Raw genomic sequence first — 19,015 nt, 5'->3', positions numbered from 1 at the left:
AGTCTCAAAGTTGTTCCAGTGACTAGATATAGAGTATGAAAGCCCTAGCCAAGACCAGCAGCTGCTTTCTTTCGACCAATTTTAGTCCCAACAATTCATTTGACGTTTCTAAATTCCTTTAATAGCAAATTTTCCTCATCTAAGACAGGCTTCCAAGCCCTTGAAATAGAAAAGGAAAGAGAGATGGATATGTGCTCGGGTTCGAAGCTGCTGATTCAGCATTTGGTTTCTATGATTCAGCTTCTCCATAGAGCTCTTTTCCGCTCAAATATCAAATTAGGTGATATTGATCGTGGAGAAAGTACCCTCCTCCTCCCTCAGACGGCCTTAACTAATCAGCTTCTCCATAGAGCTCTTTTCCGCTCAAATATCAAATTAGGTAATATTGACTATGGAGAAAGTACCCTCCTCCTCTCTCAGCCAGCCTTAACTAATCATCAAGTCAGCCTCTAAAAGCTCCTCCAGAGAGCTCAATTTCTCCTCAAATGTCAAATTAGGTGATGTTAATCATGGAGAATGTACCCTACTCCTCCTCCCTCAAACCCCCCCCCCCAAAGAAAAAAAATAAAATAAAGATGACAACATGCAAATCACTTGCTAGCACTCACTACAAAAACACTACCACGGTTCATTTGACAAAAAGACTCGGGATCAGCAGGTATTGCTACCTCAGGCCAAAACCCGGGCCCTAACGCTATGAACACCTCACTCACAATCATTTCAGCCTCGATAAGTTCAGCATAAACAATACCAATATTCGACTCAAAAGGCCACTCAAACAGCTCCCCACTAGTCGCCTCTCTCCAAACTTAATAGCCTTAATTGTTAAAATTTTTTAATTGATTCATGAAGCAAGAAACTCGCGCCTTCATTAGTTTGAGCATTAGTTACCACAAAGTCGAAATCGGGCGCCCTACCCAAGTACTTTGATTCGAAAATTTTTTCTTTCAAAACACCAACTAATATAAATGGACCGTCCATAGGAATTGAATCGAAATCTCTTGCACTCTTAAATTTATAATACACCGCCATAGAAGTATCTCTTTTTTTTTCCTTCTTTCCGAATGAATCAAAATAAGCACAAGAACAAAATCGCCTCGTAAGTACGATGATAAAAGACCTCTAAAAAAAAGGGCCCGATAATTCAACTAAGATTCAAAACAAGATGCATTCTAACAACACTCAATAATTTTTTTCCTCCTCTCTCTTCTTCACCAAGGAAAACAACAAAGACCGAACCAATTGGGTGCTTCTATAGCTCATCTGCGCCAATCCTCAAAAATCCAGCAGAGCAAAGTCCCGCACTCACCAACATGAGTTAAATCGAAAAATCCTAAAAACTTCTCAAGAATGCTGAATCATAGAAACCAAATCCGAAGAAGAGAAGCGGAGATCGATCTAGCACCAACCTGTAATCGAGGAGATCCACACGGAGTCGTAATCGGTGGAGAGAGAGATGGATATGTGCTCGGGTTCGAAGCCACCGACGCGCCTCTAGATTTGATGCGGGGAAGGTCGACGGCGGTTCCATGGACGCTGGCATCGAAGAGGAGCATCATCAAAGCGAAAGGAGGAGGAGGATGGAAGAAATTTGACGAAAAGAGGTGAAAGCGGATGTTTCGCGAGGGAGAGGGTCGATCAGTAAGATTTGAGGAGAGAGAAAAATATATATTTTTATTTTTTATTTAGAAGACACTGGTTTCGCGCGCCCAAAACTTGAACTCCGCTCTTCGGATGACGTGGACGAATCTCGGCCTTCGGATTCAAACGGACGGCCGGATTTCGTTCTATGTCACCCCTGCCATTAACCCTCTATGGTAGGGGATCCGAATCCCTCCACGGGATCTCGCACGAACTTCCCGATAATATCCATAAATGGCTTTTTTTTTTTTATAGAAAATCCGACCTTCCGTTTATTGCAGCCAATATTTTTTGGGCTGGACTGAAAAATAAAATTTTATCCACAGCCCACCTACATATATCATATAGTTTTTTAGGAGGAAAGATTATACTCCACAAGAAAACGCATTATGCGAAGATAGAAATGGGCATGGGATTCGGATGGTGCCCCACCGAGTCAGGGAAAACTAGAGGGAAGGGGATTTCCTCTTGCCAAAGATATTAATAAAATAAGTTGTAATGTGCAATACAGTTCTAGAGCCAGCCCAAGCCCTTTTTCCTTTCCCCTTGGATATTTATTCAATGTGTATTTACAAAACTTACGAAACTTAAAAAAAAAAAAAAAGAGTAAGCAAATTGAAAAGGAAAATCTAAATAGCAAAATCCAATCTTTCGCGTTTTGCCCCTTTTTCTCATTCTATAATTGTTGTTATCTCCCAGGGAAATTCGGCTGAAGTGAGGGGGAAGAAAATGATGCAAAGAGGTGAGACAATGAATGCTGGATGGCCACCAAAGCACATCACCTCAGATGCCTTCAGCAACTTCCCTGTGATTGGATTAATTAAGCAAAGTTAGATCAGATAATGTTTGACAGATTTTTAGAAAAGGTATAATAAGACACCTCCAGAAGCCAAAAATTGGAGATATTCCGTAAACGCACAGAGAAGTTCGAGCAGCAAAGTTGAGTTTCTTCGGTTACAGTCATGATTTGTGCCGTGTTGTTTATTTGTGAACATTTTGACTTGGGTGTAATTTAGATGTGGGAAACACTTGAGCGTGCGTGCATATGATGCCTCAAAATGTCACATGAGTTTGATATCCTAAATATAATTACAAACACCGATAATTATGGATGTCATAGTGTGAGTGATTGTAACTCTGTAATTCTCTATTTAATTAGTGGACTACTTGTTGTTGACTATCCGCATGGATGTAGATATCAATACTTAGACTGAACCACATAAATCTTTGGTGTCTTTTATTGTTCCAACTTTACTTCTATGATATTTTTTCATTGACTTATTTGCAAGATCCATTAGCATTTCTGCATTACTATCCCAAAAATTGGTATATGATAATATTGGTATCAGTTAAGGTGGAATCCCCACAAGTGAAATGTCAATTATAAAATAAGTGCGCCCATTATTTTGTCTTTTAGCAGCAGAAAACTTCTCCTTCTTCTTTGTGCAATTAAACCGAATATTTGTCCAACCAGGTCAGGTTCGGTAAAGGGTTCAAACTCGAGACATAATTTAACACAGAGACATATCAAGCCATATGTATGCCAGATGAATGAGTTTAACCATTGTTGAATATTTTTCCAATCAATGGTATATTAAACTACAAATTTAATAACATGAAAGAGATGTGAGCCTGATGTGACGAATTATAACTTTCAATAGAAAATAGTAGTTTATCTACGTACTTTAAATTTTTATCAGAAAAATGTAATAGGTACTTTGAATAATGCGAAATTGCTACTAAAGTTTCCATCCATTAAAATCATCCACAATCTAATAGTCGAAATTTAAAATTTCTCAAATAGTTAAGAAATCATCAAAGGCGTGTATATGGTCACGTTCCTAGAGAAAATCAATTCTAACAAACCTTGCCATTTATAATATTTCCTAGAGTGGTAACGCGTTAAATGCAAATTGTGCGAGTCTATCCACACCAATAATGAGCATGACTAAGTATTCACCTATTTATAAATCCCTTCATCTCTTGTTGGACCACGCCTTAACTGATTGAGTTTCTTCTTTCTTACTTGTCCTACAAGTGCTTCAAAGCAAGATCTCTCCGAAAATCTCTTTTGACATGCTTCTAACAATTATGTCCCACATATTCCAACCTTGCATGTGCATAAGTGTCGGATCCGTGATCTACCAGAAAGATGTTGTATCTTTCGACTTTTGGTGCTTCACACCTTAGCCTAAGTCAATTCTACTCTCTGCTAATAGTCACAATAATTGAATCCTTTCCCTCCTTGCATATGAAGTTTTCTCTTGACCTTTTTATGTCTGTCTTCGTCTACAATGCAAGACCCGGTGACGACAATGAAGCCGAGAATCGGCCTTCCTTCGCTGTGGGAACGTCAGATAATAGGAATTTTCCACGACTCCTATTGCAGTAGAAAAGGCGACCCCCTACTGCTTCCAGCATGCAGAATGAAGTTCGTGGAGTCTGGTTCACCACAATGGAACCCCAAAGGGAGCGGCATTTGAACCAGCGCCAATTGAGGGCAATTCTTTTCCCGGATAATTGTATAAGAGCCCGATGTACTTTGTATCGAATCAAAAGTGTACTGTAGTTCAAGGAGAGATAAGTCTTCTTCTTTTTCCGTATTAGAGATCTTGAATTGCACTTTATCATTTATATGTGCTCCTGCTCGTGAAGTACATCCGAGTCTCACTTGTGCAATAAGCAAGAGTGATTAGGCAAGTTGGTTGGATTTTGGTTAACATGCAAGGTGATTCAGGGAATGATTCTATCTTAAAGAGAGGGATCAATCTTCTTCTTTTTCGATTTAGTGTTATCAATCTAATTATTACGTTGAAAACATAACTTCCATTGGTGGTTACAGTCAATATCACATCGAAGTGCGATCTCAAAGTCTTTCTCTATTTCTCCAAAATGACAAATCTTCGATTCTTGATTGGCTTACTATGCACAATCGATTGGCACCAAAGACAGTGTGCTTAAGTAGATCATGCAGGTCTCCTCTCTCTTGCTTGGCTTACTATGCACAACCGATTACCTGTATGATCTATCAAGCATACTGTGAAGTTCTGGATACAAGTCTTGGTATATTTTCCCATATATGTGCACAATGATTATTTTTTCATTCGACATACGCTTATGATCTTTTTTTGTCAAGAATTGGATAAAAGTTAACTATTCTTGATGAGGCATTCATGGAATGGTGAGTACAGCAAGGCGACTCCATTTTCGGCCATTTTCTTAGTTGGCAAGCAAATTATGGTTAACTTGTCAGTAATTGCTGTTCTCCTAATTCTATGAACTGAATAAATTCGTGCAATATAGTTCCCGATTGGCTCCAACGTGTCATAAGCATTACAGTAAAACCATGAATAAGATTCCTGTAAATGTCAACTCGAGTAGGTAACATTTGACCTACATGGTAATGATATTATTTAGGGAAAAATGAATTAAGCTGAATTAGTATTTGTCGGCATCTCGCTTTCAAAATTACAACAATCGAATCATGAATGGCAATGCCATAACATATGACTCATCCATACATTTATCGGGAAAAACTGTCCAAAAGGTCTTATACCTGTGCCACTTTTGCTAATTCAATCCTAAATCTTTTAATTTTGTCAATTGAGTCCTAAACTCTTTTTATATTGGCCAATTGAGTTCATCAAGTCAATTTTGGCTGGAAATTGCTAACATAGATGCTGGCCGTTCGACGTGGCATGGTCGGCATCGACGTAGCCAATTTTTAATAATATGTTAATATTTTCCTTTTTTTGTTAATTTTTTAATTTTTAATTTTTAATTTTTAATTTTTAATTTTTCCTTTTTTCTTTTCTTTTCTTCATTTTTTTTTTTTTACATCTCTAGTCAGTGAGGGTTGCCTGGTCCGGGCGAGGGCATCGCCGCCCTCACCGACCACGAGGGAGTACCTCCATTCCCTCGCCCAAATCTAGGCAAGGGCTGCCACACCCTCCCCCAAACCAAAGGTAACTGGCCCTCTCCGGTTGGCAACAATGGTTGATCAGTGATCTTGCCGGCAAATAACACAAAATTCAAAAAAGTATTAAAATATTATTTAAAGTTGTGTAAGTCAGGGCCACCTAGGCCACTAGGACTGGTGGCGTCCCAATCATTGATTTCCAGCTAAAATTGATTGGATGGACTCAAGTGGCAACACGTGAAAATGTTTAAGATTTAATTGGCAAAATGAAAATATTTAAGATTGAATTTGCAAAACTTAAATAGGTTTATGAATTTTTTGACAATTTTCTCACATTTGCCGTCCAACAAAAAAAATACGTATCCAAAGTTTATCGTATGGCCCTCAATTTTAGGGCAGTGCTTCATATACACGATGAATAATTGCTTTGGAACTCTAAATGACATCGACAACCCTTTCATTGTTGATGATCGCATAGTTTGAAAAGTACTAATATCTATAATAATCCATATTCTTCACAAATTAGATGTCGAATAATATTGTATCATGCCCTTATTAACCTCAGACAATAAACCGAATTAAGAATGCAATGTTAATTTAAACATAAGCGGAATTCACATAGCATTTGTTACGCGCTGACCTAAAACGCTCCATCTCCCTTACTCTACTCAATTCAAGCAATATGCGAAAACAAGATAAGAAACACCTTTTACATCTTTTAGAAGAATGTCATGATCATAATACTATTAAATCCTAAATGAAGATAACCGTATGTATGTGTAGTAAGGTCACAAGACTCGCAATGTTATTTTTGCCTTGCGTTTGCTAAAAAGGATGTATAGTTTTCTTTTGCCAGTAAGTGATATTAGCGCTACATGATTTTAGAGAGTATCTCTCCATCCCATGTTCTTACTAAGTCTATCCTATCTTGGATAAGTATAGCAAAATATACGCGAGACAAATGAGTTTGTTTGATGTCGGAAATCCATCTAATTGACAAAGATGGTACTTATATAGTAGAAAACAACTGAACTACGGCTTTTAGTTGCATATAGTAACCCAGGGTTAAGCACGTTTTCATTAATTTATCGGTGCATCCCATAACAATATGGATTGCTAATCATCGAGTTGCCTTGTCCACAATTTCAATCAAGTAAAATCATCGATAATATGTTGTTTGATACATCGATTTTCTATAAAAGTCAAGTACTGATCAAAGGATATGGATTGACACATTAATGGATTATACAATTCCTACCTAACCTCCCTCGTATCATATTTCTTGGTAGGGAAACATATTGAATGCAAAATATGCATGTGTATCCACCAATAATGAGAATGGCCAATGCTTTTCCTATTTATATAGCTCTCATCTTGTGATGCTCCAAGCTTCAATATCTAATTCCTCTTGGGCCACAATATCACTCTCCTCATATACGACTATCTCTATCCACAAAGGATGAAGTCTTTCCGTCAACCTTTATAGTCTTTTCCTCAAGAAACCTATTGATGCATCTAAATTGCTATCCATTTGTTTCAACAAAGATCATGACCTACGTACGAAAAACACTCTTGATTTCAGTAGGGGATGCATCATCTTACGCTTGAAAAGTTGGATCAATGATTTACCAAAATAATCACATTTAAAATGGCATCTTCGATAAGGTATGGATTTCCAAAAAGTAACAAATGTTTGGCTTAACTATTTCTGTCTTAGTCCGACTAAATATCGTTCATACGTGCGATTTGGATGATTGATCTAACTTTCCAACACTCTTTCATTGCAGATTGTGGTGTCTCATTATAGGCGGATTTGGCGTTAAGAGCTGAACCGAGAACACCATAAAAAATGACAAGAAATATCGAAGTTTAATCAAAGGGCAACAATTCTCCTTACCATGCTCGTGGCCAGTTCTCCTCCCGAATCACCATCAAGCGAAGGCAAGTGAAGTTTGTACAGGTTCTATGTTGTCCAATTTGCAAGGCAAACTCCATCTTTAATGGATAGATAGAGGAAGAGTACATGGGGTCTGCTTGAGGGTGAATAGGTTCACTTGCAATTATCACATGTAAAGCCGTATAAGGGCTCCGTGCCGGGAGTGAGCTTCCCTTGATTTTTGCGTCACTCTGAAATAAATTTTTATTACACGGAACATCCCTTTACCTTTTCGTATTATCTGTAGATCTCTGATGAAATTGGTTTAATGTTTTCTATGTCGTTAACGAAACATGTGACATGAATATCTAGTAGTTGTCATGTTAATCCTGTGACAATTAGCATGACCTCGAAGCATTGGCAAGTTTGGCATATCGTTTCTATCATTCTTTTCTCTAATCAACAAAATGTGATGTGGATCTTGTTGGGAAAATATCGTAGGAAATGAAGTAACAATGTAGTCGGACTTTGAGGCTTGTAATCACTCTCTTTTAGGATTAATTTGCCCCATGAAGTTGTTATAAGTTTCCGGCAAATTGCTTTTAGGATACAACAAAGTCATGGTTAGAATGCTAAATAGCAATTTCAGTAAATCTCCTACAACTCTCTGTGAAATAATGAAAAGATGGTTATTTCTCTTTTGAAGGAAAACGAAAATAAAAGTAACTATAGAAAACTAACAGAATTGCCCATTTAATAATATGAATTGAACACACCTCTTAATGTCCGAACTGCCCATACGAACACACCCATTCATGTCCTAAAAATTGAAAATTCGGACATAACTATTCATAATCATTCGTGTATGAAAACCGCCATTCAGACACAACCGTTCATGTCCGAATAGTTATAAGTAAAAAAAAATAATGAAATAAACTTTTTTATAATTTTAATCAAAATTTAAAAAATAATCATTGATTAAGGCATATTTTTGTCCGCAGTGAGCAAGAGTGGTAAGTACGCCTAAAAATCGCACACATGCGCGCGGGTATGTCGAGGTTTAGCCCCCCCACCAATTTCTCCATTTGAAAAACTAAAATAGCCTTCTCATATTTAAAGTGTCTTGCACTCTATCATCCCTCCTATGTGAGACAAGGAAATTACCTTATTTATTTTTTTTACAAACAAACACCAACAAATCCTTTCCAAATTATGTTGCTTAGAAGTCCCATATATACTTTTGACTAATTCAAAGTAAAAGAAATTTAAATGATATGTGACCTCGATTTTCTAGTTTCAGTAAAGATTTGGTCTACAACATAAGAAACCACCTATTACAAAATGGGGAAAATTGTCCAAAAAGTCCTAAAGGTATTGTATTTTTGTAAATTCATTCCTAAATTTTCTAATTTCCTCAATTGAGTCCTAAACCATTTTATGTTTTACCAATTGAGTTTATTTGGCCAATTTTGGTCAAAAACCATTGAAATAGATGCCTGCAGTCCTACGTTACATGGTCATCGTTAACATGGATGATTTTAATAATATTTACTTTTCTTTTCCTTTTTTTCCTTGTTTTTTCCCCTTAAAGTCACCGGCTACCCTCACTGTCCACTGCACGAGGGTAACGGAGCCCTTGCCAGCCACAATAAGAAAAAAAAAACTAAAGAAAAGAAAAGAAAAGAAAAGTAAAAAGGAAAAAAAAAATAAAAAGTATTTAAAAATAGAAAAAGGGCCGCGCCATATAGGATGGCTAGCATCCATTTCAGCAATTTCAGGTCAAAATTGGCCAATTGGCTCAATTGGCAAAATGTAAAAAAATTTAATAAGATGACAAAATTTAAAGGTTTAAAACTGAATTTGGAAAAATGCAATAAGTTTAGGATTTTTTATACAATTTTTCTATTACACGTGTATATCAATTGGAAACAAGGCCGTAAGTTCAAATGGACGGGAAATGTATGCTATAATTTTTCAGATGAACTCAGCAATATACTCGAACTCAAACGATAGCATGTATGATAGCCTTCATCATTTATATTACGTAACATAGAAGAGTCCAAAATTTAGTCTTGTAGAACACAATCTATAGTCTAAATTAGCCCTATAGAACAGGTAAAATTATTAGCAGAGCTAAAAAAATCTGTTTTCCCATCCTATACTCTGTACTAACTCCATTTCCATGTCCCCTATTTGATTTTATGAGTTCAAAGGATTAGAGTTACTGTAAGGTGGATACATGTAATCTTCCATGTACCTCTCAACATTCATTTTGTCGACTTATCCTGAAAATGTTGATCTGTCCAAAATTCAAATAGACATCTGATCTTAATTAAGCATTGATTGAGATAAGCCGATAATGGCACAAAGAGGAGATGATATAACATGCTTTCATGGGAAGGCAACACTCCATTTTTTATTGAACTTCAACGAAATAAGCTATCGATTTATAGAGAATTCAATAAATAGCAGGCTTCGACCAGATACATCAACATCACCCTCCAAAAAGTCTAATTTTGTTGTGGTTTTTTGTATGAAAAATTACTAAATAATAACATTGATGCGAGATCAATGTGTTTGATCAACGATGAAAGTACGTCTAATTCAATAAGTTGTTACTTATGTATATAGTCGAAAGTAGTGCGAGTTTAACAAAGATTAATCCTTTTTGAGTAGCTGCATTAGTGCACTTAGGTTTGGCACACTCTTTTAAGCATGAATTGGTATTTCTAATAAATCACGTCGAGTTTCGTCGAATTGCCATGTCTATTGTGATTTCTAGAAATCTTAAGGTTGGTAGTCAAATTTCCTAGAAATTTTGAATATTCATCAATGAATAAATATGCAACTCCGTTTCTGGATTGAACCATTCTGACTGGACCTACCATTTCTGGCAATTGTTATGAGCGTGTACGATTATTTTTTATTTTGCAAGTTTACATTTATTGTAAATATTGTCTTCACAAAATTAAATCTCTTTTTCGCTCCTGCCGATGCTTTCCTTAGATAAATAAGAAGTGAGAGGTTGAACAAGTATATTTATAGCCTCATTAGCAGATTTGGAGAGCCCAAATGAAAACCAGAAAAGAGAAAAAAGCTTATTACTTGTGATTTGAAAATCGATACACATAAATTTAGTGTCCGAGACTCTACATGAAAAGGAAAATTCTTTGAAAACTACCAGTTTCATGCGAATCATGTAATTAGATGAATATTATACGCAGAAACTCTTCCATTCATCGTCTCCGAATTCCGATATTTCTCTTATTCCTCGCCCAATTGATAGGTGGAAAAAAAACCGGGTTCTATTTTGTTGAAGCTATCGCATTACTCGATAGAGATGTCTACATGCCACTTCTGCAAATCATAATGTCTGGTCGACATCGTAATTTTTTTTATCGTCTCACTCCATTTGTCTTTCTGTCAAGTTGCCGGTAGAGATCATCAAGTGGTACAAATATGTTTCACGGAAAATGAGCCATTTGGAACACATTTTTCAAAAAATGATTGCTTGCACCTTTTAGAAAATTAATTAACGAAAAATAATTTCTTCATCAATAACAATCTATGGCTATCTATTTTTGTAGGTGATGAAAAAATAAATTCCATCCATTTATTTTTGTAAGCAATTAATTTACCAAATATATTTTTCAAAATCATTTTTGGCGAAATGAATGCACCACGTCCTGACTTCCAAGAATGATTCTCAAGCAATTGCCTCAGCTTTACGGTATTTTTACTGTCCTCAGTAATTCTCGAAAATATAGATAACGATATCTCTTTTTTTTAGTAAAGTATGTTCCCCTTATAATTTTTTTTTTGTATGTGGTTATTTTACTTAAATAATCACACTCCTTTGCCTTTACAATATGTCAAGGTCACGTGTAAACATCTAAAGATACGTAAGTGATGCATGTTGAGACTAAGAAGAAGCTGAAAGTGTGTGATGGAAAGAGTAACTTGGGGATTAGATGAAGTACACCACTAAAGCATGAAGGAGTTTCGGTAAAGAGACACATTAAAGTTACAGGAAATTTAGAACACATGGAATGGAAACTAGACGCATTAAGAACAGGAAATTCAAAACACATGAAAACCTAAAATTCCGTAAAACGCCTCATGAACCGGAAATTCTCCTCCCCCCCGTGCATAAGTGACCAATAGGCAGCTTCCATATCCTCTGGGTGTTTTTGCAATGATTCCAAGGTACTTTTCCATATATGCATATCCATATTGTTGCGTAAATATGAAGCAAGACGCACAATATCCGAAGGAATCCCTCCAATAGCTTTGACAAAGTCTCTGGACAAGGAATCATACTCAGAGCCATCTTCAGGAGCATCCCCTTGAAAAGCACGAATACGAAAGAGTTGTAGAGCATGGTCATCACTCAGTGGTTCAACCTCGTGTGCTTCAACTGTTCCAGGGTCATCTGCTCCAACATCGAAAGCACTTAAAACCTCCTTTTTGCTCGTCGTCACGATGATTCTACTTCCGGGTCCAAACCAAGTAAGCTTCCCAGCTAATGCTTCAATTTGTTTATCCTCTTCCACGTGGTCGAGCACAATGAGAACCTTTTTATGTGTAAATAGACGTGCTATTTTCTCAGTCCCTTCTTTGATAGATTTAAGGGGTACGCGTTCTCGTTTTTGAAGGTCAGCAATCAACATTTGTTGTAAGAACCGGAATTTTTTCAATCTACCAACTTCAAGGAAGCTATATGCTTCAAACAACTTATGCATCTTCTTAAAGACGACCTTTGCAAGTGTAGTCTTTCCAACACCCGACTTACCGCATATTCCAACCACGCGAACGTCTTCTCCATGTACTTCAGTCGCTTGTCCCTCGCTGTAGGCAACACCAAGCTTTCTCATCATCTTTTGAACATGATCATCAATTGCAACTAGTTCGTCGGTTAACACTAGGCCATCATCCCTCAATTTCCGCGCAACACTAAAAGAAACTTCTTCTGCGAGCCGGGCCTGGTACCTGCAGAACGTAAGTGATGAAGCAGGAGGATGATAAGAAAGTTGCCAAAAAATGTCAAAAGGTAGATTAAAAAAAATCAATGTGGGGAATGGACCGACAAACATTTTTATGCATTGTTGAATTTTCAAGGAAATCAGAAGTAAAAGCATTACTAACCGCTTATTAAGGTTGGCAGTATATCCGCGTAATCCCCCGATCTCTCGAAGTGCCTCTTTCCACCTTTTGATGGTTTCTGAGTCGACTTGTGGACTGTAGGCCCTACCAAAATCCCCAGCCATGTATTGTACATCGGAGCCAGTAATACAAAAGAAAATCGGGATAATATTTTGTCCATTTAATTCTCTGCACTCCCACATTTGTGCCAGTTCCTCGAGGCAACTTTCACTGGAAGCATAATTTGCAGAGAGGATGGGCATCAAGATCCTCGACCGCTTGATGAACTCTTTCTCCCAACCGCCACGGTATCCTCCGACGACATTGAGGCCTGCTACATCTGTCAATGCTGTGCGAAGCTTATGCAGGATTCTGCAATCTTCTGTACCTTCGTAACTCAAGTATACGTCATTCAATACTGTGAGAAACTTATCCTTGATTTTGCCATCTTCTGTACCTTCGAAAATCCAGTATACGTCATCCCCCCGTGAGGTTGAACGTTGTTCCTGTCAAATCAAGGAAATTATTTCGTGAAAAATATCGAATTTCTGAAAAATGACGATATTCTTCCAGTATTCCACAATAATTAGCACGCTCAGCCCTTGCAAGAAGTTTTAAGACCTAAACACAATGGAGAAAATAGTCACGATTCTTAAACTACTGCAAGTTTCAATTTTGGCATCCCTTTTCTCTTCTTGCATAAGAGCAGTTAATTATAATGATTACACGGTATCTCATTAAGCAAAGAAGGGACAAAAGCTCCATGAATACTCCATCATCATCATCATCATCATATCACCAGAAATCCATCCTCCGCAAGTTCATCGATACCAAAATTATCAAATTCACACTCAACACAACCTTAAAAAATAGCACTCACCACTTGAGAAAATATCCAAAATACTCAAAACTCTCAGTAAAACTCAAATGTCAGTAAATAAATTCACACTTACTTTTTTTTTTTTTTGTAATATTTTCGAAACTCGAGAAATATTTTAAATTTCAGGGGAAAGCAAAAGTACACGACAGGCCCAGCTACACAATATCAATAGTGCTTGGAGTTTGGATAGGATCTCGTGATTTTAAAAATTCGGTGGTTCGATCTTTCGTGTCAAAAAAGATTTGTAACATTGTATACGAATTTTAGCATTTGTTGGGTCGAACTGCAAGTAGAGGACCGATTCCGCCGTATTTAATGTCAAGGAATGCAGAGAAAACTAACCAGCTCTCTTACCTTCTCTCCAGCAGGAGACGGAGCATAAACCGCGGGAGGATGCGGAGCACCGCCTTGAGGAGGCAGAGCTTGACCATCTTTTGGGTGTTTTCGCAATGATTCCAAGGTACTCTTCCATATATCTATGTCCATATTGTAGCGTAAATTTGAAGCATGACGCACAATATCCGAAGGAATCCCTCTAATTGCTTCGACAATCTCCCTGGACAAGCCATAATATTCGGGGACATCTGGGATAGCAGGCGCCTGAAAAGCATGCTCACAAAAGAGTTGAAGAGCATGTTCATCACTCATTGGTTCAACCTCGTATTCTTCAATTGTCCCAGGACCATCTGCTTCGAAAGCACTTAAAACCTCTCTTTTGTTCGTTGTCACAATGATTCTACTTCCGGGTCCAAACCAAGTAATCTTCCCAGCTAATGCTTCGATTTCTTCATCCTCGTCCAAATCATCGAGCACAATGAGAACCTTTCTATTTCTAAATAGACTTGCTATTTTCTCAGTCCCTTCATCGGAAGATTCAAGTGGTACGTGTTCTACTTTTTGAAGGTCAGCAATCAACATCTGTTGTGAGAACTGGACTTCTCTCGAACTGGTACCTTCTAGGAAGCTACCTGCTTCAAACAACTTATGCATCTGGTTAAAGATAACCTTTGCAAGTGTAGTCTTTCCAACACCCCGCTCACCGCATATTCCGACGAGAACTACCTCCTCTCCATGTACTTCAGTTGCTTGTCCCTTGCTGTAGGCAACACCAAGCTTTCTCATCATCTCTTCAACATGATGATCAATTCCAACTAGTTTCTTGGGTACAACAAGGCCATCATCCCTCAACTTCCGCACAACATCAAAAGCAATTTTTTCTGCGAACAGGGCCTCGATCCTGCAAAACGCAAGTGATGAAGCAGGAGGATGATAAGAACGTTACCAAAAAGATAAAAATCAAAGTGGGGAATGGACCGACAAAAGTTAAATCAACCCACATGGGAAGGGAGAGTCATGGTCTATTCTTATGCATTGGTGAATTTTCTATCATCACCGAGATGATTACATCTGTATTTGTTCAAGGAGGTTTGGGTTCATTTCACGTCATCTTTTTTCCCATTTATCGAGGAAAGAAGAAGGAAATCAGCAGTAACAGCATTACTTACCCACTGTGTAGCTTCACACTATATCCGCTTAATTTCCCGATCTCTCGAAGGACCTTCCTCCATGTTTCAATGGTTTTTTTTGAGTTGACTTTCGCTCTCTCATGCCGAAGGAAGGCAAGTCGAAATTTCCGAACCTGGTCTGTTACATCAGAGCAACTAATACCATAGAAAATGGGGATAATAGTCTGTCCATTTGCTTCTCTGCACTCCCACATTTGTACCAGCTCGTTGAGGCACCATTCATTGGAAGCATAATCTGCGGAGAAGATGGCTATCAAGATCCTTGACCCCTTGACGACCTCCTTTACCTGCGGCAAGATGTCTTCTCCAGGACCGAGTTCATCGAGGCCTTTGAAGACTGAGATCCCGCCATCCTCCAATGCTCTCTGAAGGTGATCCATGAATCCTTTGGGAATATCTGTAACTTTAAAATTCAAGTATACATCGTACTTGCATCTAAACCGTGACGACGACGATGAGATTGGAGATGATTCCTGTCAAATCAAGGAAACTAAACCGCTTCACATAGTAAACATAGTTTTACGACTTTGGCATTTTGAGTTTGGTAAACAATCCAAAATACTCAAAACTCCCAGTAACACTCAAATGTCAATACATGAATTCACACGCAAATCTTTTTCCGTAATACTTTTGAAATTTAAGTAATACTTTAAATTTCAGGAGAAAGCAGAAGTGCTAAAGAGGCCCGGCTACACGATATCAATAGTGCTTGGAGTTTGGATAGGATCTCCTGATTTTTAAAATTCAGTGGTTCGATCGTTTGTGTCAAAGAAGATTCGTAACGTCGTAGATGAATTTTAGCATTTGTTGGGTCGAACTGCAAGCGGAGGACCGATTCCACGGTGTTAATGTAGAGGAAGTTTGAAGTAACCATACAAATCCCAAAGATGCAGAGAAAACTAACCGGAGCATCAACTGCAGAAGCCGGATCATCCCGTGGGTGTTTTTGCAATGATTCTAAGGTACTTTTCCATATATCCATATCCATATTGTTGCGTAAAAATGAAGCTTGATGCACAATATCCGAAGGAATCCCTCCAAAAGCTTCGACTATGTTCCTAGACAAGGCAAAATACTCGGAGACATCTTGGACAGCAGCCACTTGAAAAGCACGATTACAAAAGAGTTGTAGAGCATGGTCATGATTCATTGGTTTAACCTCGTGTTCTTCAACTCTCCCATGATCATCTGCTCCAACGTCGAAAGCACTTAAAACCTCTCTTGTGTTTGTTGTCACAATGATTCTACTTCCAGGTCCAAACCAAGTAAGCTTCTTGGCCAATGCATTGATTTGTTCATCCTCATCCAAATCGTCCAACACAATGAGAACCTTTCTATTTCCAAATAGACTTGCTATTTTCTCAGTCCCTTCATCGGAAGATTCAAGGGGTACGTGTTCTAGTTTTTGAAGGTCAGCAATCAACATTTGTTGTGAGAACCGGACTTCTTTCGAAGCAATACATTCGAGGAAGCTACTTGCTTCAAACAACTTATGCATCTCCTTAAAAACAACCTTTGCAAGGGTAGTCTTTCCGACACCCGGCTCACCGCATATTCCAACAACGCGTACGTCTGCTCCACGTACTTCAGTCGCTTGTCCCTCACTGGAGGCAACATCAAGCTTTCTCATCATCTCTTCAACATGATGATCAATTCCAACTAGTTTGTCGGTTACAGCTAGGCCATCATCCCTCAACTTCCGCGCAACACTTAAAGCAACTTCTTCTGCGAGCTGGGCCTCGTACCTGCAAAACTCAAGTGATGAAGCAGGAGGATGATAACGAAGTTACCAAAGAATATTTAACGGTAGATAAAAATCAAAGCGGGAAATGGACCGACAAAAACTAAATCAACCCACATGAGCAGGGGGAGCCACCGTCCATTCTTATGCATCCTTGAATTTTCAATCTTTACCGACTTGATTACATCTTTATTTATTGAAAAAGGTTTGGGTTCATTTCGCATCATCCTACACTTATTTTTGTTTGTTTCCATTTACCTAGGAAAGAAAAAGGAAATCGGAAGTAAAAGCATTACCCCTTATATAGGTTCGCACTATGTCCGCGTAATCCCCCGATCTGTCGAAGAACCTGCCTCCATGTTTCGATGTTTTCTGAGTCAGCTCCCCTTGTCTTACGTAGACTGAAGGCCTCTCCAAAATCCCCAGCCTGGTTTCTTACATCTGAAGGACTGATATCATAGAAAATCGGGATAATAGTCTGTTCATTTGATTCTCTGCACTCCCACATTTGTACCAGCTCATCGAGGCAACGTTTGCTGGAAGCATAATCCGTGGAGAGGATGGCTATCGAGATCCTCGACTGCTTGATAGCCTCCTCTACCTCCGGCAAGATGTCTGCTCCAGGACGGAGTTCATCGACGTCTTTGCAGACCAAGATGCCGGCATCCGCCAATGCTCTGTGAAGGTGATCCACGAATACTTTGGGAATATCTGTACCTCTAAAATTCAAGTATACATCATACTTGCATCCAAACCGTGACGATGACGATGAGGTTGAAGATGATCCCTGTCAAATCAAGGAAACTAAACCGCTTCACATAGTAAACATAGTTTTACGACTTTTTTCATTTTGAGTTTGGTAAACAATCCAAAATACTCAAAACTCTCATGAACACTCAAATGTCAATACATGAATTCACAAGCAAATCTTTTTCCGTAGTACTTTCGAAATTTAAGTAATACTTTAAATTTCAGGAGAAAGCAGAAGTGCTAAACAGGCCCGGCTACAGGATATCAATAGTGCTTTGGAGTTGGATAGGTATCTCCTGATTTTCAAAATTCGGTGGTTCGATCGTTCGTGTCAAAGAAGATTCGTATCATCGTAGACGAATTTTAGCATTTGTTGGGTCGGACTGCAAGCAGAGGACAGATTCCACCGTGTTAATGCAAAGGAAGTTTGAAGTAACAATACAAATCCCAAAGATGCAGAGAAAACTAACCCACTCGCTTCCCTTCTTTGCAGCGCCATCACCTGCAATAGCATGAGCCGAAGCATCACGTGCAGAAGTAGTAATCTGAACGGCCGTAGTCGGAGGAGGACCGCCGTAGCCGTCGCCGTCGCTGTCGCTGCCGCCGCCGCCAGCATCACCCCGTTGCTCTTCTCTCGTCCTTTCTTTGTTATCAAATTGTTGAGCCGTCTTTCCGATGACAATTAGAATCACCAGGCACGAATTCGGAGCGAATGTGAAAGGCAAAACCACAAAAAAACCATTATCATCGCCGTCCAAGCCAACGTACTCAAAGATGCAGCGAAAACTAACCGGCTCTCTTCTCTTCTTCTCAGCGCCACAAGCATCATGTGCAGAAGTACTAACCTTTCCCGAAACATTACGTTGATCATACGAAGGAGAACGACTGAGTTGACTGACGCTGCGGAACCTGTCCCCGTTGTCGCGGTAAATGCCGTTGTCGCCGTCGCCACCATTGTTGCTGTCGCCACTGTCGACGACCCCGCCGCCGCTGCCGCCGCCGCCGCCGCCGCCGCCGCCGCCGCCGCCGTCGCCTCCGCCGCTGCCGCCGCCGCCGCCGCCGTTATCAAATTGTTCAGCAATCATTACGGTGACATATGGAATCACCAAGCACAAATTCGGAGCGAAAGTGAGAGACAAAGCCACAACAACAACCGTTATCATCACCCTCCAAGCTAACGGACTCAAAGCCATCGGCTCGCTGTCGTGCTTCCTCTCACAAAAGCAACCCGGGCATGGACAACGTCAGGGAGTAATTATGAAGTATTCCCGGTCTCTGCTTATACCGATTCACTGATCCCTCCCACACTCTCGTCGCTATGAGGTAGGGACTAGGGACTCAAGAAACCACGCAAGTTCACTTGTGATTCTATCGTTCTAGTCTAATAAGATGAAATTTATAAGCATAGAGGAGCTTTCATTGAACTTGCCTATTTAACTTTTGATCCTGTGACCTAGGCATTTCGATTTTTCCCTCTTTCTACAGTAAAAAGAAATCCCGTGTAAATTCATGTGATTCTTTTGTTTTCTTTTTTGGTGAC

General features: G+C 39.0%; 2 protein-coding genes across 2 annotated transcripts; both read right to left on the bottom strand.

Moving 5' to 3' along the window:
• Nucleotides 1-11,533: 11,533 nt before the first annotated feature.
• Nucleotides 11,534-13,343, bottom strand: LOC125314144 (disease resistance protein RPV1-like). Its single transcript, XM_048275626.1, has 3 exons — nucleotides 13,305-13,343; nucleotides 12,582-13,084; nucleotides 11,534-12,425 (listed from the first exon to the last, which is right to left on the bottom strand). The coding sequence occupies exons 1-3, from the start codon at nucleotides 13,341-13,343 to the stop codon at nucleotides 11,534-11,536; spliced, it is 1,434 nt and encodes a 477-aa protein (XP_048131583.1).
• Nucleotides 13,344-13,515: 172 nt separating this feature from the next.
• Nucleotides 13,516-18,668, bottom strand: LOC125314143 (TMV resistance protein N-like). The gene is made up of 5 exons (XM_048275625.1): nucleotides 18,582-18,668; nucleotides 18,267-18,320; nucleotides 17,022-17,512; nucleotides 16,144-16,729; nucleotides 13,516-14,115 (listed from the first exon to the last, which is right to left on the bottom strand). The coding sequence occupies exons 1-5, from the start codon at nucleotides 18,666-18,668 to the stop codon at nucleotides 13,777-13,779; spliced, it is 1,557 nt and encodes a 518-aa protein (XP_048131582.1). The 3' UTR covers nucleotides 13,516-13,776.
• Between the last annotated feature and the right edge of the window lie 347 nt (nucleotides 18,669-19,015).

The sequence above is a fragment of the Rhodamnia argentea genome, chromosome 3, assembly GCF_020921035.1.
Source record: "Rhodamnia argentea isolate NSW1041297 chromosome 3, ASM2092103v1, whole genome shotgun sequence".
NCBI classification, from domain to species: Eukaryota; Viridiplantae; Streptophyta; class Magnoliopsida; order Myrtales; family Myrtaceae; genus Rhodamnia; species Rhodamnia argentea.
Note: the sequence above shows the minus strand (reverse complement) of the source record. Positions and strands in the feature narration are given on the sequence as shown.